Source organism: Cervus canadensis, chromosome 11, assembly GCF_019320065.1.
Source record: "Cervus canadensis isolate Bull #8, Minnesota chromosome 11, ASM1932006v1, whole genome shotgun sequence".
Taxonomy (NCBI): domain Eukaryota; kingdom Metazoa; phylum Chordata; class Mammalia; order Artiodactyla; family Cervidae; genus Cervus; species Cervus canadensis.
Window position 1 is genome coordinate 60,775,529 of NC_057396.1, and position 22,815 is coordinate 60,798,343.

The 22,815-nt window shown below is 39.7% G+C and overlaps 1 protein-coding gene across 2 annotated transcripts in view; it reads left to right on the forward strand.

The window, feature by feature from the left end:
* Positions 1 to 22,815, forward strand: part of TRIM44 (tripartite motif containing 44) — a 106,386-nt gene that overhangs the window by 2,702 nt on the left and 80,869 nt on the right. For both annotated transcript variants that reach the window (XR_006271984.1, XM_043481437.1), the window contains exon 2: positions 16,829 to 16,906. Coding sequence is in view for 1 of the 2 variants with exons in the window: in XM_043481437.1 (XP_043337372.1) it covers positions 16,829 to 16,906 (78 nt within the window). In the remaining variant the exon portion in view is untranslated. The remainder of the gene's footprint in view (positions 1 to 16,828; positions 16,907 to 22,815) is intronic.

Below are 22,815 nucleotides of genomic sequence, written 5' to 3' on the forward strand. Positions count from 1 at the left end.
TATTTGTGTTTTTTCTTTTGCAAGCTACTCATTCAGGTCTTTTGCTCATTTTTTCATTTGGGTTGTCTTTTTTTCATTATTTTACGGGAATAATTTATACACACACACAGATACAGAGATATATATATATATATATATATATAACACTGACTTCTTTGTTTATGGATTACAAATATCTTCTACTCTCTTTTTCTTTTCATTTTTTAAAAAAATTGTGCCTTGAACAGAGAAGTTCTTCATTTTAAGGTAGTAAACTTTATCAATAACTTCCTTTATCATTAGTTCTTTATGTGTCTTGTTCCACTTAGTATTGATTTTTTGGCTAGTGGAAGTCGGGGTTCAATTTCACTTTTCACCCTGTACAGATGGCCAGTTGCTCTAGCAGCATTTATTGAAAAGTCTTTCCTTTATGTACTGATCTGCTGTGCCACTGGTCATCTATCAAATGCCCATATGTGTGCAGTGTGTTTCTTGGCACTTCTGTTTTGTTTTTTTTTTCAGGATCTATCAAACTTTATTTATTTATTTATTTTTTTATTAGTTGGAGGCTAATTACTTCACAACATTTCAGTGGGTTTTGTCATACATTGATATGAATCAGCCATGGAGTTACATGTATTCCCCATCCCGATCCCCCCTCCCACCTCCCTCTCCACCCGATTCCTCTGGGTCTTCCCAGTGCACCAGGCCCGAGCACTTGTCTCATGCATCCCACCTGGGCTGGTGATCTGTTTCACCATAGATAATATACATGCTGTTCTTTTGAAGGCACTTCTGTTTTATACCATTGATCTGTTAGTATATTCCTGCATGAGCAACATGTTTTCTTAGTTACCATAAGTTTGTAACATGTCTTAATATCTGGTAGAGCAAGCCTGTCCACTTTTTCTTCTAAAAGAGTGTCTTAAGCAGTCTTGGCCTTTTACATTTCTTAGAATCATACCATGAAGTTCTACATTAAAAAAAAAAAAAAAGTCTGCAAGACTTTTTTTGTATTGTATTGAAATTATAAACTGATACAAGGAGCATTAATGCCATTACAAAATGAAGTCATCTGATCCTTTTTTTAGGTCTTTTGCATTGCCTCACAATATTTATAATTTTTTTCTTGGAGATCGTATACATTACTGGGAAGTTTATTCCTGGGTACTTACTGTTTTATAGTGTTGTAAAATATATTTTTAATTTTTCCCTAATTGTATATAGGAATATGATTAACTTTTATATACTGATTTTCATTTAAACTCTTACTATTTTAATAATAAATCTGTAAATTTATACTACACACATGATCATATTATTTTCAAGAGGGGCAGTATTTGTTTCTTTTCAGTCCTTACGCTTGTTTTTTTTTTTGCCTCCTTGCCCTGATGCTGTGGATAGGACCACCAATAGAATGTTGAATAAAACTGATAGTAGGTATTTTTGCCTTGTTCTTAATTGAGGGATAATTCATAACATTTCACAAGTGTGATATAACTTTTTTCCCACATATATATTGCATCAGATTAAGAAAATTCCCTTCTAGTCCAAGTTTAAGAGTTTTTCTTAGTACCGCGTGGATATTGAATTTTATCAAATGTTTTTTCTGCATCTGCCGCATGTTCATGTGATTTTACTCTTCTGCTATGCTGATGTGATGAATTGCATTAATTGATATACTTAATAATTTGAAAATCAGTATTATGTTCATATGTCTCAAAAACCTCTTTTTCACCTTTGGTAACTGCTTTTATTAGTTTTTTCACTTGTTCAAGTGTTTCTTTTTGCAGATACAGGTGTGTACATATATATAGTCTTATTTTCATCCCTTCATTATTATTATTATATTTTTCAATTAAAACAATCTGCCATTTCTGGGGTAGACTCAACTTGGTTGTGATGAAATGTCCTTATGTTTTTGAACTTAGCTTATTAATAATTTATGTAGGAGTTTTCATTTATATTTATGAGAGAAATTGGCTTGTAAATTTCCTTTCTTGTAATGTCCTCTTGAGATTTTGCTATCAAGGTTATGTTGGCTTCGTAGTATGAGTCAGGATGTATTGCTTCTCATATATTTTCTTCCTGTTTTAATGCTCTGGAAGTGTTTGTATAAGATTGGAATATTTCTTCCTAGAATGATTGATAAAACTGACCAGGGAATCCATTTGCATCTGAAATGAGAGAGAGAAAGAATTTATTTTGTTTTTCTTTTATGGTATTTTTGACTATGGATTCAATTTATTTGATGGTTATAGGCTTCTCTAGGTTGTCTATTTTCCTTTGAGTCAATTTTGATAAGTTACATTTTCCTAGAAGTTGGTCCGATTTGCTTAAATTTTCAGATATGCTAGTATAGATTTATGAATCATATCCTCTTGCTATCTTTTTTCATACTGTTGCTATCCTCTTTATTCCTTTAAGAACAATAAGCATGTTGATTAATAATGTCACTGATATTTCCAGTATGTGAAGACTTTGTAGATCTGTCTCTGCTAGCTATTGTTTTTGGTGGTGATTTTCAGGTTTCATTATTTCCTTTTGTGCTTGTTATATTTGAGTAACTTTTCATTGCCTTTAAAAAATTATTTTTTGGGAATTTCCCAAGCCTTGGCATGAAGCTGGATTCTTCAAAAGAGGATTTGAGTTTGCTTCTGCTAAGACCTAAGTGTACAACTTGTTTAGGACCACTTTGTTGTTTTCGTTCCTTTGCTCAGTTCTGTCTGACTCTGCGATCCCATGGACTGCAGTATGCAAGGCTTCACTGCAGTCACTATCTGCAGTGATTTTGGTGCCCAAGAAAATAAAGTCCGTCACTGTTTCCCCATCTATCTGCCCTGAAGTGATGGGACCAGATGCCATGATCTTCATTTTTTGAATGTTGAATTATAAGCCAGATTTTCCACTTCTCTTTTGCCTTCATCAAGAGGCTTTTTAGTTACTCTTAGCTTTCTGCCATAAGCATGGTGTCTCCTGCATATCTGAGGTTATTGATACTTCTCCTGGCAGTCTTGATTCCAACTTGTGCTTCATCCAGCTTTGCATTTTTTGCATGATGTACTCTGCATTTAAGTTAAATAAGGAGGGTGATAAAATACAGCCTTGACATACTCCTTTCCCGATTTGGAACCAGTCCATTGTCTCATGTCTGGTTCTAATTGTTGCTTCTTGACCTGCGATCAGGTTTCACAGGAGGCAGGTCAGGTGGTCTGGTATTCCCATCTCTTTAAGAATTTTCCACAGTTTGTTGTGATCCACACAGTCAAAGGCTTTAGCGTAGTCAGTGAAACAGAAGTAGATGTACTACTGGAACTTTCTTGCTTTTTCTATGATCCAACGGATGTTGGCAATTTGATTTCTGGTTCCTCTGCCTTTTCTAAAAACAGCTTGAACGTCTGGAAGTTCTTGGTTCATATACTCTTGAAGTGGCAGTCCCCTCCCCCCAACATCACTTTCTGCCTATAATCAAATGCACATCCCAGTTTCTTATGATCAGTAAATGTACTCAGATCAATAGAGCTGTTTCTTATACTCTGCTTATATAACATTGGAACAGTACTACTAAACCTTATTAGAATTTCACCAGTTTTTTCTCTGATGACTTCAGTGCCAGGGTCCTCTGGCCATATTGTAGGTTTTTGTTTTTGATCATGATAGTTTTGAGGAGTGCCAGTCAGGTATTTGGTAGACCGCCCCTCGGTTGGATTTGTCTGATGTTTTTCTCATGGTGAAACTTGAATTGTGGGTTCTGGAGCAATAGAAATTCTCTTTTATGTTTTGCTTTCTTTCATTTAGTAGTATGTCTTAGAAATCACTCCATAGACCTCCCTATTTATTTATTTACTTACCTATTTCAGCTTCAAATACTCCAATGAGTGTCAGTCATTAATTTTTTTTAGCTTTTTTTTTTAAAAATCACTTTTAATTGGAGGCTAATTAGTTTACAATATTGTGATGGTTTCTGCCATACGTCAGCATGAATCAGCCATAGGTATACATATGTCCCTTCCCTCTTAAACCTCCTGAAATCTATAAAGATGGTATGATGGTTCTATATACAGGGCAGAAAAGGAGACACAGACATTAAATTCTTAATTTATGATATTGTTTTTCAACTCTAGAGCACCTATTTGGCTCTTTTAAAAAAAGATCCATTTCTCTTTATCTTTTGGGGTCTGATTCTTGATTATATTCCATATTTTCATGATTCTTTTCATCTCTCGTGATTTTTCATTCAATGTTAGACACTCTGTTTAAAAGAACTCTAGATACTAGAGTCATATTTTCCCCGCTCAGAAAGGGCATACCATTTGCTCTGTAAGGCAGCTAGGATGAAGGGCTGATCATTTTTATCCAGTAAAAATTTGAACTTGGTCAGAGCTTGATTGCAGCATGAATTAGTTTCATTTCACCTTTGGTTTCATATATTTTGAGGACAGTGTACATTTACCTGTTGACAAGAGAGTAGGTCTCAGAATATTAAAAGTGTTTTGGCATGATAATGGCTAGAGAAGACAATCTTTGTTATGCTGCATTTATTCTTTCACCAGGTATTTGCTGAGCATCAGCCAACAGCAGGTGCTTTCTAAGCGTTGGGAATATAGCAAGATGGAAAAAGTGTGTACTTCTGCTGGAGTGTACATTGTATTGGAAGGAAATAGAACAAATGGGCACATAAGCATGTAGTAAGTGATATAAAGAAAAAATAAAACAACATTGTGGGTTTAGAGGGGGACAGAAGTATCCTAGTTCTGCCACTGGCTTTTAGACCCTGGACAAGTTACCTAATGGTTTGGCTGTGTTTTTACATTTCTAAAATGGGTATAAAGTTAAGAAATAGTGTTTTGTGAGAGTAAAATAATCTAGTTTGTGATAAAACTTTAACAATGCTTAACACACTGTAAGTGCTCTTTAAATGTTAGCTGTTGTCTTTGTTATTATTATTATAGGAGGAGTCTTGTTAAATGTTTAAGTTTAGAGTTAAGAGGAATTTAAACAATATATGTTTTGAGATCTCAATGCCAGACTGGAAGTGAGTGGCTTATATTGACAGTAGAAGATCAAATTGTTGCCAAGTTCTAGAATGAAGCAAGCTTAGAGTAGGCCAGAATGGTCAGAAAACCGGGGTAATTGTAGAGCAGAGGGGATCCAGGCAGAGACAACCTGGAGGCTATGCCAGAAGGACTAAGGCAAACACCTTGAAGGGATAAATTTAACCCTTCATCACTGAAATGACTTTTAAAGTCCTGCCTTTCCTCCTGCGCTGTATTTCCAGTTTGGCTCCAGAGGATTCGGTCTCCAAAGGATTCTGCGGGTCCAAACTTGTATTGAGCCTGTGCTCCAGCTTTATTATAGAAACATAGTTACACAGCCCATATTATGACCTCTTATCTGACTCAGAACCTCTCATCTCAGATACGCAGGTTTCTCTTACTGTGACTGTGGTTTCTGATTCTGAAAATAGGTCATGGAGTCTGACAAAGGAGCTTGATCTGGTTCATGGATATTTTCATAGGAAAATTATGTTGCCATGGGAATTTGCATTCGTAGCTATAGTTAATGAATTGTTTTGGTTGAACAATGTAAGTGCAATTACATATATTCAGAACTCTAGACCAGCAATTTAAAAAATTATTTTGAACATAACTTACAGTAGGGGAAATATAGTTTACATTGTGGTCTAGTTTACACACACACACACACACACACACACACACACCATACATTTAGCTAACACAAATGGAACACTATTAACCTTACTGTGTATGATATATTCTGTTCTGTTTCTTTTATTTTCTGTCTAAAAAAAAATTCTAGATTCTCCCAATAAATTGATTTCATTGCATACTAGTGGGTCAAGTCCTGTGGTTTGAAGTGCACTTGTCTAGTTCATTCTAAGATCACCTGAAGAAAAGGTGGAGTCTTATAACATGGCAAAGGGAGAAATAATTGACAGAATCCAGCAAGTACTTATAAGCATCTGTGGAGTTTTTAACATTGCTTTGCTATGGACAGATGCAAAGGTTTTGAAGCCACTGCCTTTGTCCTTGGATGTGTCTTTAAGATGGATAGATATTAGGAGAGAAGAATGTTTGGTTAAGTGACAGTGGGAACAACTGCAGGGGGTACCCAGCGAGGGGGCAGCAGCAGCAGGGCGGTTGGAAGGATTTAGGCACATGCTCAGAACAGCTGTGACTCTGGAGGGGCTGGAGGTGGGGGCATGCCACTGCTGCATCTCCTCATGGCCAGTGGCTCTGCCTGTGTAGTCAGCTCCTAAGAAACAGCTCTGGTAGGGAGGCAAAAGGTTGAATTTCTGCTGTAATGTCCTTATTTATAGTTTTATTCCTGACTGAATGGATTTGGTGTATCTTCTAATAAAACCATGAAGCATTGGCCACACCGTCATCCACTCAGTGTCTTATTTATTTGTATATGTGTGTGTGTGTGCACACTCAAGTTGTGTCCGACTCTTTGTGACCTCATGAACTATAGCCTGCCAGGCTCTTCTGTCCATGGCATTTCCAGGCAAGAATACTGGAGTGGGTTGCCATTTCCTCCTCCAGGGATCTTCCTGACCCAGGGGTTGAACCAGTGTCTCTTGCATCTTCTGCATTGGCAGGTGGATTCTTTATCACTGCACCACCTGGGAAACACCATTTATTTGTATAGAATAAGATACAAGAAGACAAAAGCTAAGACTAAGGTAAAGGGACTCAGCATTCATGGTAGATGGAACTCCATTAGAGAGAGCCTAGAGGGCTTCTGCAGGGTGAAGTGCAGGGGACAAGCCATCAGATTTTGTTAAGGGTATGACTCTTCCCCCAATCTTTGTTATTAACATGACACTTATAATCTAAGAATTAAGAAAAAAGATAAAGGTTACCTTGGGGTATTGGAAGGACAGCAAAAAGGCCATTATGGAATAAAAGAGGAGTCAGAAGTAGGTTAACAAGACAGTGTGTTTCTCACTGTGTTGCCACATTTTGGACCCACCTGTGGAGTGGGATTCTTTAGAAAATACCTGGGATTGGCCTCACCCCAGCCTAAAATCAAAATCTTTGGGAATGGTCAGGTATTTTGTAGAATGTCTTTCTCTTGGGATTTGTCACCTGTTCATCTCATGGTTAGACTGGAGTTACTGGTTTGTAGAAGGAAGACCATGGAATTAAGGGTACATACTGTCAAGAGGACTCTTGTGAGAAAAGGCCCAGACTTTCCTTGCTCTCTCCCAAGAAGTGCCCTCTTTTTCTCTTCCCTAACCTTTCAATCAGAATAGAATGGATTAATAGACATATTGTGCTATTAGATGCTTACTTGTCAGGGTAAGTTTGCTGATGTGGTAGGTATGTAATTCTTAAGTCACTCTGGGGATAAAGGAGTCTGTGCCTGTGATACCACCTTTTCTTGACACAGCCCACAACATGGAGGTTGCCCTGTCTGTCCACTGGTAACATCCACCTTTTCTCTTCCCAGGCATCTGACCCACAGTTAAGAAGCTAGAGATCTGTTGGTGTTGGTGTGTTTCCTGCTTGAAGTTTCAGTTCAGTCTGGGATAACTGGCTCAGTTTCACGCTCTTGTTTCTGTTTTGTGTTTTACTATCCAGAGCCAGAGGCTAAACCTGTCATGTGGCAGGAAGGAGCACAGATGCTCATGACCTCTTGGAAGAGGAGGCAGCACAAAGAAGGGGTGAAATAAATACTTTAGTCCAGATAGGTGGGGTAGAGATGAGAATCTTGCCTCTGTGTGTGTGTGTGTGTGTGTGTGTGTGTGTGTGTGTGTGAGACTATGGTAGGGATCAAGCCAACATGATAGCAGGATTAAAAAAATCAATATCTATGCCCTTTACAGATGTCAGAAATTAATCAAGATTGAAAAAAATAAAACCAAGCAAGCAAAAGCTTCCAAATACACTGTATTAAGTCCATAATTTATGGCAAATAACCATATGGGCAATGACTCTGATGTACATTGTGTTATGCTAAATTGTTCCTGTTGAACATGTATTTATAAATTAAACTCAGTTCAGATGTATTTAGCTAGCTTTTGATCAGATAGAGTAATCTGCTTTTAACTTCAATAGAATATTAGAGAAAATATATCCAGACTGTAGCATACAGTTAGCTTTATTGTCAAAAACTGGTATTTTTAAGCTATTTTTATTTATGTGAATCTTGGAGCACTTACGGTGAGCTATGTGACAGATACTGAGGAAAAGAAAGATTCCTGACATCGGAAAGCTTATATTCTTTTTCACATGCCTATTTGTGTGTAAATATTAGAAAAGAGGTACAAATAGTATGTCATGGGGGCTCAGTATTCTCGCCTGGAGAATCCCATGGACAGAGGAGCCTGAGGGACCACAGTCCAGATGGTCGCAAAAGTCGGACATGATTGAAACAACTTAGCATGCACGCATGGGGGCTCAGAGAAAAGAGAAGTTCGTTTCAGCTGGAGACAGGTGATGAGGAAGGCTTGGAGGAAGCGGTGTGTGAGGTGAGTCTTTGCTGGGTGCACTCTGACTGGGCTGACACCGCGCAAGTGTGAGGCGGCCGGCCTCAGTTCCCACAGCGAGAGCCTGTGCACAGTGTATCACATTAATATTGTTTCTCCCCAACACGTCTGTGTCCTGTGTGTGCTATAGATTCTTCTAGGGTTAGGGCTGCATGTTGTTTATCTTTCTGTTCCCTGCACCTAGCACAGTGCCTGCTGGAGAGGAGGTGTACATGATAGGTTCGGTCAATGTGTGATATGAAGAATAATCATCTCAAATAATCACAGGGCATCAAGGAAAGAGACTATTGCATAGGGGTTTACCGCATCAATGTTTACATTAAGTTCAACTGCATGTAAAATAGTGAAGTAATTTGGAAAAGTCCAAAATAACGGCAGCTCAAACGACGGATGTTTTATTTCTCTCGTATAAAAGGAAGTAGGCTGTCTAAAGCTGGTATGGAGGAATCATGAAGTTACTAGGAATCTAGGCAGTTTCTACCTCTGCTATGGCATCCCTAGGGTATAGTCCTTGTCATGGACCAAGATGACTACTGGAGGTCCAGCCATATATCTGAATCCCAGGACAGCAGGCACAGGAACGTGAAGAAGGGAAGGGAACCCTTTATTTTAAGAGAACCTTTCAGAAGTTGCACACATTGCTGTTTGTATTTCAGTGGTCAGAGTTCAGCCCCATGGCATTATCTAGTTGCAAGAGGGGGTGCTAGGAAACAGTCTTTTCTTCAGGCCATGGTGTGTGCAGCTAAAACTGGAGTGTCTTACTAAGGAGAAATGGGAGAATGAATATGAAGAACCCACCTGTCTTGCCTTAATTGGCTTTGCCCTCTGTGAGTTTGAATCCTGGCTCTGCTGCTTGTTACGTGTGTCATGCTGGAGAGTTCATCCTCTGTCTCTGAATCTTGGTTTCATCATTTGTAACATGGCCATAATAATTACTTCTCCTTTTAGGGCTGTAGTGAAAACCAAATAATACATGTAAAGATCTTAGCACAGTGCCTGGAACATAATAATCCCTCAGCGATTAGTGACTCTTCTTACACTTATGGAGCCATCTATGGTTCTTTTCTGAGTTCAACTCCAGACCAGTTAGTCTGACAGAAATAGAAGTTCGGACACCAAGTTTCTTTGGGTGGAAACTGGTCAGCCCCCTCTCCTCCTGCTCCTTCTGCCTGCTCTATTCTGGTGGGTAGAAAGGCTGGTGGAAAACCTGTCTTCAGAGAAGAGGCTCCTGTATATTTCAGTGTCCTGCTGGTGCCTTATGCACTAGCTAACCAAAACACAGCTGGTATGTCTAATTTTAGGTTCACACGTCTTGCTGGTTGTCCTCTTTAAATTCTGTTTTACATTCTGAACTGTGGGAAATTTTTATAGAAGCAGAGAGGAGGCAGGGGCAATACACCCTTTTCATTCTGCTTGGAAAATAGCCTCCATTTTCTTTCCAGTAGGAAATGGGGACTAGTAGGGGAAAGCCATTATAGGCACCCCTACTGTCCTCCTCTCCACCCTTTGGGTCTGTGAACCCTGGTAGGGTATAACTTGTGTTGAATGATAGACTCTGACTGCATGTGTGTGAAGAATGGAAGTCATATATACCCTTTTATATTTTAACCTTTAAATTTCACTCTGTTGCCTGTGGGGAGAAGGGACACTGTAGGGTAGGTGAGTGGAGCAGTTTTGCTTCTTGGACCTCAAGCAAGCGGGGATTAGTAGAAATGGTTAAGAGTAATTGAACTTGACCTGTGTTTTAGAGTTAGGTCTGAAAAGACTTGGTGATAGGTTTTCTGAGACCCAAAAATGATTTTGGATCTGAGCAACTGTATAAAGGTGGTTACCTAACATAGGAGTAGATTTGGAGTTGGAAAATCAAGTCATGTGAAGAACATGGAAAAGAATTTTTGGACATGGAGTGGTGATACTAAATTCGGTTTAATTTCCTTTCGTCAGGACTTTGCTTTATGGTTGGATTCTTTAGGAGGACTTCTTATATATTCTATCTCCCAATCCTTTTCCATTGTTTCTCCCCCCAAAAAATTTTGTGAAAATGATAGAAAGTTGGATTGATTTTTTTTTTCTTTTTTAAAGCATGGTACCAATGCAAGGCCACTGGGATAGGGGAAAAAAAAACAAACATAGGCAGTCAATATTCTTTTGCAACTCAGTATCTTCTGATTCTTTGTAATACAGAATTCAATATTTAGGAGCCAGTTTAAGATACTAAGTGATTTTGACATTTCTGCTGACACATGACTTTTCTTTTGGCCCCCAGCTGGTAATAGGCATTAGACTGGACTGACTCCTCTGAAAGCATAGAGACTGGTTGTCAAGAAACACTTCCTGTTCTGATGCCCCCTTTACCTACCGTATTCCACCTTTGTTTCTACCTCTTGCCCGCTTTCAAAGAATGCTTACATTAGAATAAACTATATCATCTCTGTGTTTTGTATGGACATGTATTCATGAGGTATTCTGAATTCCTTTGAGGAAAGACATGCCACCTTCTTGGTGTTCAAATACAAAAACCCTTAGAGGTAAAAAACTCTCTGAGCTGCTGTTAAGGGTGGCAACTTCAGATGTCTACAGGGAGCAGAAAGGTGATATAAATGAGAAGCCATCCAGGGTACCTGTGGCGTACTGAAGGGAGCTTGTCTTGCCTGAAGTGGGTAGTTGCTCCTCAGCTTCCACCAGTTGCTGCCGTGTGGAAAGGGAACCCAGTGCAGTCAGACCTTTCAGAGTTTCAGAAGAAGCTAGCAATCTTTATTATGTCATATCTCCTGGTTTTTAAGTGTTGGCGATTGATTTAAAATTCCTAGCATGCTAGTGTGGGACAACACCCTAAAAGCAAAAGTTGTGTAGCCTGTGGCCTGTGAATTTGTAGGTTCTGATTTGGCCCCTTTTCCTCATTTACAAGTTGAGAAACAGAAACTCTGAGATATAAAATGACTTTTCCAAGCGCACATAGCAATTAATAGGAATGAAGCCTGGGTCTCCCTCCTCTTTATGCAGTGCCCTTTACACTAGGAAAGTCAAACTTTGGGGGAACTTTGAGCAATGCTCAAGTCCCTTTTTATAGAATAGTGCATGTCCTTCCCAAATCTTGTGGATAGTTTGGGGATTTCAAACTTCCTGAAATCCATATATGAATCCTAGGTGGAAAATCTTCTCTTATACCTTTGGTTCATGTTTGCTGCAAAGGGAACAGTGCCCTGGTATTTATACATAGGCAAACTCAAGGAGAGAGACACTCAAAGCAGAAACTCTGGGTCAGTCTTTGCTTCCTCCCTCCCTCCCTTTTTGTGTATTAAATCCTAATTAGACAATAGGAATACATTTAACTAAGTCTAAGACTCTTCCTACCACTATTCCCACTACCAGTCTCCCCAAGTCATTGCTTTTCTAATCTTTTACATACATATGTAACCCATTGAATAGTTTTACATTTCTTTAAATAAATGATATAGTATGCCTTGTTTGGCAAGTTTTTAAAAATTCAGCATTGTGCATTGCATGTACATACCGGTCTACTTCATTCTTTTTATTTGCCATATCAGACCTCATTTGTAATTCCATAGTTTATTTAGCCACCCACAATTGATGGATGCTTAGGATGTTTCCAGGTTTTTACTATTAAAAACAGTGCTGCAATAATTATTTTTGTGCATACCTCCTTGACACATGTTAGTGTTACTCAAGGGAAGAAAGTGAAAAATGGACTTGCTTGGCATGTGATTTCAAAGTAGCTTTGTTATATCAGCAATATATGAAAACCCCCAACGTCCCCGAAGTCTCTCATCACTTGGTGTTATCAAATCAAAACTTTTTTTGATTTAGATAAGTATGATGGATAAGAAATGATATCATAATTACAAGTAAGTTTGAGCATCTTTTAACATCTTTTCATATGTGTATTAGCCATTTCACATTCTGTTCTGTTCATATCCTTTGTTGGGATTTCTTTTGTGCTTTTTTGGCTTTTTCTTATTTATAGGAATCCCTTATGTATTTTTCCATGTGTTCCTGATACCAACCTCTTCTCTTGTATATGTTATAAATCTTTGCATTTGGATCTTTTTGATCCTGATTTTGCTACTGACCAGCTCTGTAATTTGAGGGATATCATTTAACTTCCCACAGAGCCATTTTTTCCTATTGTATGACGAGAATATACTTGTTGTTCAGTCCCTAAGTTGTGTCTGACTCTTTTGTGACCCCCATGGACTGCAGCAGGCCAGGCTCCTCTGTCCTCCACTATCTCTTGGAGTTTGCTCAGATTCGTGTCCATTGAGTCGTTGATGCTATCTAACCATCTCATCCTCTGCCACCTTCCTCTCCTTTTGCCTTCAGTCTTTCCCACCGTTAGAGTCTTCTCCAATGTGTTGGCTCATTGCAATAATACTACCTTTCAGTTATTGTGTTACTGTGTAAGGCTAGTGAAACAGTGTATGGACTCTGATTTGGTGGTTTCTGATTTGATTTCCGCCAGCCTTTTCTCAGCTGTAAAGTGAGAATACACTACTTTTTACTTTTATTATGAAATGCCAATGGTAGAGCATAGGAAGGTGCTTTGGAGAATAAAGAATAACTTCAAATGTAGGCATTTTGTCCTTTCTTTGACTTTATTATGATTTATCCCTAGGAGTTAACTTCTATGAAGCATCCCCATCTCCACAGGTGTGGATCAGATTTTGAGGGGTGGGTGTCACAACAGAGCATTTGTCTTGTTTTAATCTACACTCTTCTCGGGGGAGGGAAGAGGTTCATAAACAAGGATAGGCTCACATATGGGAAGGAGGTGAGGAAGAGCAGCATCAGGAGACACTCACTTCATCACCACTCACAGTGCTTGCCCCAAGGACTGTCATAGTAGAATCTGGCCATTTATGGATCCACATGTGTCCAAAGTTAGAATTCTTCTGACTTCGCAGTTAGAACACAAATTTCAGAGGCACCTCTTCCATTCCACCACAGTAGGGAAATATGTAAGTATGACCTATTCCAGTTACCTTTTGACTGATGAGTGCCCTCAGCAAACTATTAAAACACAATACCACACAATGCTTTGGAGACACTCATACTCAAATACCACCTTAGACATAGACAACCTTGTGCCCCTACCCTGTGCTTTAGAGGGCCCTTCCTTTGCCCATGCCTGCCCCCTTCTAATGGAGAAGTAAATGGCAACCCACTCCAGTATTCTTGCCTGGAGAATCCCATGGACAGAGGAGCCTGGCGGGCTACAGTCCATGGGGTCGCAAGAGTCGGACACAACTTAGCGACTAAACCACCACCACCACCCCCTCTTCTAGACCGCTCTCCCAAGTGCCCAGAACCCAAGAGTTACCTAATGAAGTGTCCTGACCCTGCTCTCAGGATCTGCAGAGGCTTTTTCTGAGCCCATCCTCCAAAAGATGAATTAGACCCCATTAGACCCCACCCCTGATATGTGCATTCTTATGTTCCAGGTGTGGCCCAGCGTGACTGTTTGAAAGAGCTGTTCCCAGAACTTGGGGGTACTAGCCTGAGCATCTGTGTACACGGCTTGTTGAGGCGCAGGAAGGGGCTGGGGTGTGTGAGAAAAGAAAGGCAGTGGCTCTGGGGCCAGGGTAGTCCATTTTCACTCTTGCCTCAGCCCTGCAGCTGTCAACTGCAGGGAGAGTCTCCCCACTGCTTATTTGTGGGGGAGGGTTTTTATTTTTTATTTTTTAAAGCTTTTTTTAAAAAAAGCCACTAGGGACTGTTTTTTTCCACCACTCGTTTAGAGGCTGGCTTCACATAGACCCCAATTATCTTTGAGAATATTCTCGAAGAGCGCGGGGTGGGGAGTGGTCTGGGTGAATTTCCTGAAGGAAGGGTCTCTGCCTCTCCTCTGTCACTCGCCTGGTAGGCAGTGCTGCTGTTGCTTTGTGAAGAGGAGGAAGGATTCTGCTGACCCACTGGATTTTTATGAAAGAAGGCTAAGGGTTCCCTTATCTCCCCTCACAAGGCACATCTGCCAGCAAACAGGCTGTCTGCTTCTTAGGGATTCCTTCGTCATCCTGTTTCTCTTCTGAATGTTTTAAGACACAGTTTAGTGCATTCCTTTCTGTTCTCTAGAGCTGTGGGGGGAGGCAGGGCGGTGGGGAAGTCATAATATATCAGGGCTCTTGCTGAAGAGCTTAAAATGGGTGCTGGCAGCTGGGATGTGGGGGAAGAGAGCTTTCCAGGGACAAGTGACCTGCTTGTTCAGCCAATGAGAATCAGGTTAGAGGAATGATATCACCAGACAGGCGTTATTGTCTGATCGTCTCATAAAAGCCGGATTGTGTCTGGTAGTTTAACCCTTCTTTAGGTACTTTGGGTCTCACGCACTTCCTGGTATGTGACCTCCAGATTCCTTTTCCCACCTGTCTGCTGTGAGACCAGAGATTAAAGATTTAAATTGGTGATGAAATTTGGGAAGTGATGTCATCATCTTGAAAGTACAAATTATTAAAACTTAGAACCACAGTTAGGGTGGGAATGTCAGCTATATCTGGAGAGCACATCTAAAGCAGATATCCATCTTAGGTTACATCAGACTTTTACTGTGGACTTGGGAGAGAATGGAGGGTAGAGGGGGGAAAAAGGATTTAAGCTTTAGTCTATTTCAATCTATATGATGGAGACTTACTAAGTATGCCCTGTTTTGGAGAAATTGGAATTTTCCTCCCAAATTGGGAAAAGATCACTGATTCTGAGGCCAATTTTGAAGAACAGATATTTGTCATGTTTGATTATATTACACTTATTTATTGTCCCTTACCCATAAAAATGACTTGATTTTCTCATACCTCCTTTCCATCACTGGTGAAATGAGGGTAAAGATCCTATCCTATCCCCGAGGAGTTGTGATAAGAAAACAAACTAATTCATGTGACTTTGTGCTACACACATGTATTATTATTAAGGCATTTGTATCTTAAGATTGCATATTCATTCATTCATTTGTTCAGCGTACTTTTTAAAACGCCTTGATGCTGGAAGCAGATACAGAGAAAAGATGTAGTTATTACCTTTAAGGAATTTTAAATATTGTGAGGGAGACAGACAATAATAATAAATATGTCTCATACATCTATTGTCTTTACCATGTGCCAGGCTCTGTTCCAAGTACCTTGATGTATATGAGCTTGTTTTATCTTACTACAGCCCTCTGAAATGGGTACTATTATTAGCTTCATATTATAGATAAAGAAATTGAGGCTCTGAGAGGCTAAGTGATTTGCCTAAGGTCACACAGACCTAATGGTAGAATGGGGACTTGAATCCAGGCAGTGTAGCTTTAGTCTTTGCTTTCAATCTGTGGTAACCAGTGCAGTAATCACTAGCTATACATGGCTTTAGAGTACTTGAAATTTGGTAAATCCAAATTGAATTGGGCTGTGTGAAATACACATTACATTCCAAAGCTCTGGTATGAAAAAGATATAAAATACCTCATGTTGAAATCACCTGTAGCGGTGATAATATTGTGGGCATACTGAGTTAAGTAAAATGTATTCAAATTAATTCCCTTTTGTTTTTTTGACTACTCGAAAAGTTAAAATTATATATGTGCCTTGCATTTTGGGCTCATATTTCTGTTGAACCATGCTAGTCTCAACCATTATAATGCAGTAACAACAACGGGTGACATTTATTGAGCTTTTACTATGTGCCACATATTATGCTCATGCCTTTACAAACACCATTTCAATTAAGCTTCAGAATAACCCTTTTTATAATCTTCATTTTGTTGAAAAGGGAATAGGTTTTGAGAGTCCGTAACCTGCCTGAGGTTAGTTAACTAGTTAATGTAGACCCCAAATTTGAAATGTTTTATATCTGACTCAAAAACCTGTGTTCAACCAGCACACTGAAATGCCACTTCCAGTTAAATATTGGAGCATTTTTTTTTTGTTTTTATTTTTGTAAGGATATTTAGTATTGCATACATCTGTATTTGTGATGTAGAAGTTTAAAATCAAAATTACTTGGTCATAAAATAGACATCCTGGATAGAAATCTCTTGCAAAGCTTTGGCTCTCAGTGAATAATGGCCCAGTTGAGCCTTGAGATGAAGCAGTGAGTCACCCTATACAAATTGTGTTTAATTTTCATTTCAATTGTTCTCTCAGGTCACTGGGCAATTTATGTCCCAACCGTCTTTGTCCATAGAGAAGAGGAAAAGGGGCAACACAGCTTTCCTTAGTCGTTTAGTCTTCTTGCTGATAGGAAGGGAAAAAAATGCCTTCCGTTTCATTGTCCCATGAAATACTGTTTGTGTTCTAGAGAGTAACAAAGTGCTGTCTAATGACCCCTGACTTTCCTTTCTTCTAGAGCAAAGACTCAGGCGGACTGAAGGCGGCTATGATAGAGTTGGTGGAAAGGTTAAAGTTTAAGAGCTCAGACCCTAAAGTAAGTATTGTTTTGGATTTAATTGGATATTGGTACCCCAAGTATTTCATTCTCCTTGGGCTAAATTCGAGGGATGTTAATGACCGTCCATCTGAACACTGCATCAAGATTAATTAAGCCTGCCCATCAAAAGCAGTGTTCTCATGTGCCTAGAGATAAGTCGTCTTATTTTCCCCCTTCTCTATTTTATGACTTACAACACATAATCATTAATTGTTTTCTCTGAACTGCAGACAAGTGCATTTTTAATCTTCCTTTACTGGGCCTTTGAGACTGCTGGTGCCTGTGTCCATTAAATCCAGCCAAAGGCATCAGAGATACAATCAGCTTAATGCTGGGGACTGGAATAAACTCAGGCCTATGCAGTTGGTGTTCAGTACTAGCGTCTTGTCACTTTCCCACTTAGAGGAGCCAGCTGCCACAGTGAATGCCTTTGTCCCCATGACCTGGAGTCTGGTCTGGGAAATGGTTTAAGCTTCCCAGCTTTTTTTGAGAGATGTTGGGGGGTTCTAGGATTGGTATTCTGGGAGGTGCCATACCAGGGTTTGGGGGTGGACGGGGAACTGAGCATGCCTGAGGGATTATGACTCATGCAGCCTCCCTTCTCCTACCCAGACACTTGCTGTGGTGCTCCCCGGTCCTGGTGCCAGCTGGCTTTGCCTGAGAGTCAGAGCCTCTCACAATTTAAGAGAGAAAGGAGCATGATTTTAGTTGACTTTTTGTATTGTCATTTTTTTTTAATTAAAAAATTTTATAAGAGGAATTAGACTAGCATTTCCTGAGCACCTACTAAGAGCCCAGCACTGCGCTAGGATCTTTACATACTTTTTTAAAAAATTGTGGTAAAATATACAAAATGAAATTTACCATTTTAACCACTTTGGAGTGTTCAGTTCCGTGACCTTAAGTACGTTCACATTGTTATGCAGCATCACCACTCTCCATCTCCAGAACTTTATCCATCATCCCAAACTGAAACTGTGCCCATGAAGCACGAACTCTTCATTCTCCCTCTCCTCTTACACCCTTGTGATGCTGGGAAAGACTGAGGGCAGGAGGAGGAGGGGACGACAGAGGATGAGATGGCTGGATGGCATCACCTACTCAATGGACATGGGTTTGGGTGGACTCCGGGAGTTGGTGATGGACAGGGAGGCCTGGCGTGCTGCCGTTCATAGGATCGCAAAGAGTCAGACACGACTGAGTGACTGAACTGAACTGATCATTGCAGTAACCTTGTACATTAGCTTTTATTTCAGTTTTATTGATAAGAACACTGAGGTTCAGAGAGATAGGGCCATTACCCCAAGTAGAGTGTAATTTAGAGCTGAGATTCAAAATCTGATTCCGGTGTTTGTGTTCTTTTTTATTATGCTGCAGGCACTGGGTTTCATCTCCTTTCTCCTATGGAATCACGTCATGCTTCCATTTTCTAACGTGAAACACTGTATGAGGCAGAGCCACAGACAATGCCAGGCTCTTCAAAAGGTGGCTGCAGTCACCAGTCTGCAAAATAATTTTCGTTTTATACAGCATTGAAAGTTCTTGGGACATCAGTAACACCTCTTGCCTTCTGGTGTAGTTAGGGTTCCAAAGCATCTTGATACCAAAAAAAAAAAAAAAAATTGGAGTAACTTTTGTCAATTTTGGTAGCTCAAAGTAGAAAGACCCCCCTCAAAACTACTTATATTAAAGTAATTTCCCTTTAGTGGAGGTGAACCAATTAATTATTAAAGATAGCAGGAAGATTTTTTTTTTTTACCAAGTTTCTTGGACAACAGCTATCCTGAAGGAAACAAATGTATTTCCTCTTTGTGCCATACCCACATGCTTATGGGCAGTGAAGAGCAAGAGGATGTGTACAGATTACACTGAATGGCTTCTGTGCCTGATGACAATACAGGTGAGGTGCTCTGGGGTCCTTACTGAATGCATAAAGTGCATCTGACGGGAAACTTGCCAGAGGTGAACGGATGGAGTAGTCCCCTGAGAGCAACCCATGGAAGCCTCAGGATTTTCCCACAGTGCATCATAAGCTAAAGGATATTTGTTAGGACCTCGCTTGATCTTGAGGATGTTTATACACACTCACCTTTCTTCCATCTTCTCTTTGTCTCATCCTGGATAATTTTCCACCAGTCTGTTTTATTGTCAAGCCCCTTTCTCGTCCACCATATGTGTGTGCCATTTTTTTACCTGGAGCCAGCTCCAAGAAGGACCAATGTCATGGTCGAATGACTGTCAGATCACAAAGAGGGGATGAAAAATGGGGCACTTAAATACATAATTTCTGCAACAAAGAAAAATTTCCCAGAAATAAACTGGTGTCTTCCAAAAGAATCCATGCATTTTTAGTCTGTTCTGTCTTCCTTCCTAACCCTACCATCCCTTTCTTATGTTGGCCTATTTAAGAAGAGCAAAATCTCTCAGGCTTTGGGACCTGTTATTTCCTGGTGTGGCAGCTTTAAGTAGAAGCACTGATTGAGTCATGGAGCGCTGAGCACTCTCTCTGCCTCACATCCTCAGGAATTCCCTAAAGCCTCACAAAACTTGATTAGTCCAGACAATGAGGTCTGCTGGGGACTGAGTTAATTTTTACATCTCAGTTTTGCCAGAGAGAAGTGGAAGATGCCTAGATTACCCTTTTTTAAAAAAAAATTATAAAATAATATATGCTTATAGATTAAAAATACAAATATTCATAAAGAAAATTAAAATGAATTTCCCTCAAGTTAACCACTGTTAACATTTTGCTATGTAACCTTGTAGACCTTTTTTCACGTGGAAATAAGTTTCTAAGATATTTTACAAAAATTATACCATAGCTGTGGCTTAAGACACAGAATGTCTAAAACATTCCTCAGTGTCAGTAATATAGACTGATAAATGAGATGCCTCATTTTGTCCAAAATATTCGTCGGATACCCTCTTTTCTTCAGATCAATGGCTCTTAAACTTTAGTGTGCATGAAAATCACTTGGAGGAGCCCCATCCCAGAGTTTCTGATTCAGTGAGTCTGAGGGGACTAGAAACTGTGTCAGACCTTCATTATTTTCCTGCCCTCTTGTGTTTTGGTTTTTTTCATTCTTTTCTGCAAATAGCCAGAAGGGCCTTTGTAAATAAGTCCAAGTGATTTCAACCTTGAAAAAAAATGAAATACATAAAAGTCCAGGCTTAGAAAACAAGCTGAGCTGAGGCAGCAGAGGAGAGGGGAAGGGAGGTGAGCTGTCATCAGCTCAGGCGCCCTGAGGACAGGGTTCCTTTCAACAGTTAAGTCCAACAGAGAAGCAACAAAGCCAAATAAAGGGAAAGGAGTCCTGGTCAGGAGTGAGGAGGATGATCACAGCATTGTGGTCCAGGAGTGGGCTGAGTTCTAAGACCAGAGGAACAGCAAGAGATACCCAATCCCAGCTCCTAGGATTGAGCCTGAGGATGGGAAAGAGTGCCGGTGATGCTTGGTAAATAAGGCGCAGGTCCACGTGAAGTTGTGTGCCTGCGTGTTGCTGGGGTGAGCCTAGTTTTAAAGGGGACAGACCTCCAGGGATCCAGAACTTGTATACAGTGGAAAAAAGTTGTTTTTAATAGCAATCTTTATTATGTTTAATTGGAAGTGGTCTATTAAGTAATCCTCATGTGTTTGACATGATCCAGTTTGCAAAAATTTTTTTGCAACCAAACTTTTCAGAAACATCTGTTGCACAAAGCAGGATTTTAGTCTCTAGATTTCTTATATTTATTCTAGACTTTAGGGAAACTAAAAGATGTAGTTAATTTGGGGTTTGTGTGTGTGTGTATGTCCAGGCTGGATTTTTAGGAAATTTAAAGCACATGAGTTCTTCACAGCTTTCCTTTGTAGTGACTCCGCAATCATCTTTCATAGTTTACCCGGGGAAACCGGAAGCTTAAAAAACACATCGATCCCCTTCTTTTCCTTCCCTCTGCTCAGTCTCCCAGAAAGCACTGAACCAAAAGTATAACATGCTAAGCTCAATGTAACCAGCGTCTCACCATGCGGTTAATGACAGCCGTTTTCTCCATTATATATTGATTACTTTTCTTTCCGTATAAGATGCACCATTGACTGCTTTCTATAGCTGGTGTGCTTGAAACAAACAGTTAAACCATGTTTGCATATCTAGAATTTATACTAATTTATTAAGAAGTTATCCTCAAGAACGCATCTTAAACTTGAGCCACGTGGTTCACATTATTCTCTCTGACTGGAGTGGGATTAAACATGGGATCTAATCATACTAAGACTGTCTAGAGTCTTACAATCAGGTTCTTTTCCTTTTTTCTCTGATCTCAAAAGGTATTCTTACTGAAGTGTGAAACCAAAGAATTGTCTAGTAACATGAAATGAAATAGAACTGGGGATTGTTTTCTTGTTTTCTTTTTATTTAACATTTACAGAGCATTTTATAATTGAAAGAGGACTTTATGGTACTTTTTAATAGCTGATGTCATTGATGTAGAATATAGCCCAGACCTTCACTCCAGTGCTAATCAGACTATTGTTAAAATGGTAGGTTTTGCATGTACAAATGGTAATGGATAGAAGCCAAACCAAACTTGAATTCTTAGTGTCTTGTTATCACCTGGGTCAAGCCAGGCCCTGTGCCAGTCCTTGTCCTGCCATAAAATAGAAGGCAGTGTTTAATCAACCATCTGAAGCAAATAATTAAGATGCCCCAGTTATTAAATTGGTTCATTCAAAAGTGTTTCTTTGGTTGGAGGGTTATTAGAATTATTGACCTAGTCCTTCACTTTAAATAAAAAAGTTATAAATAGTAATCTTAGAAGACATGAATTGTGTTTATCTCTGTATCCTCAAGCCCTGTGAGCCTGGTACCTGGCACATAGTAATAGATTTTCTTCTTCTTGTGCATGCTTAGTCATGTCCAGCTCTTTGTGACCCTGTGAACTATAGCCTACCAGGCTCCCCAACCATGGGATTTTCCAGGCAAGAAATACTGGTCTGGGTTGCCATTCCCTTCTCCAGAAGCTCTTCCAGACCCAGGAGTTGAATTGTCTCCTGCATTGGCAGGTGGATTCTTTTACCACTGAGCCACCTGGGAAGCCCTATAGTAATAGATATGCATTATCTATTACAACAACCGTATGAAAAGAAATATTATTATTTGCCCTGTTTTATGAATATGCAATCTAAGACTCAGAGGTGTTAAATAGCTTGCTGGTAAGTGATGGGAATAGAACTTAACTTCAGATTCAGCCTGTTTCAAGTTACACACCCATACTATGGTTGAACCCATGGGTGAGTTGATGTTGATACACATAGCCTGTCTAGCAATATGGCTCTTCACTATTTTTCCCTCACACCCTTCTTTTACCTCTCACACTGGATCCTGCCGGATCCAAATAGGAGACATGCCAGCGCTTTCTCAGGTCCAGTCTAGCTCTGAGACGCAGAAATCACCCGGAAGCAAGTGTGACCTCTTTGCATCCCAGGTAGACACTTGGGCAGTGAAAAAAAGAGAAGCAAGCTCTTTGCCATCTTTCACCAACTCCCTGCCTTTATAAAAACAAAACAGTTTCCCCTTTTCTCATCCGCCAGTTATAAAAGTAATACATGTTCTTCGTAGAAAAATATGGAAAGTACAGACAACTATAATGAAAAAGGGAAAAAAAATCTGCCAGTCTGCTGCTGCCTGCAGTGGTTTGTAAGCTTTCAGTACTTTTTTTCTAAGATTGAGGATTCTTGAGCCTCACTCAGAACATCTAATTTGGTAGTTCGCAGTTCTGCTTTTTTAGTATGCGGCCTGATGCATACCGTCAACTTCAAAACACACCAGCGAAAAAGCTGGTTAATGTTGTGGTGCTTGGCCTTTTAGACAGAAGAGTCCTATCATTCTATATACAATTGACCTTTGAACAACATGACTCAAACT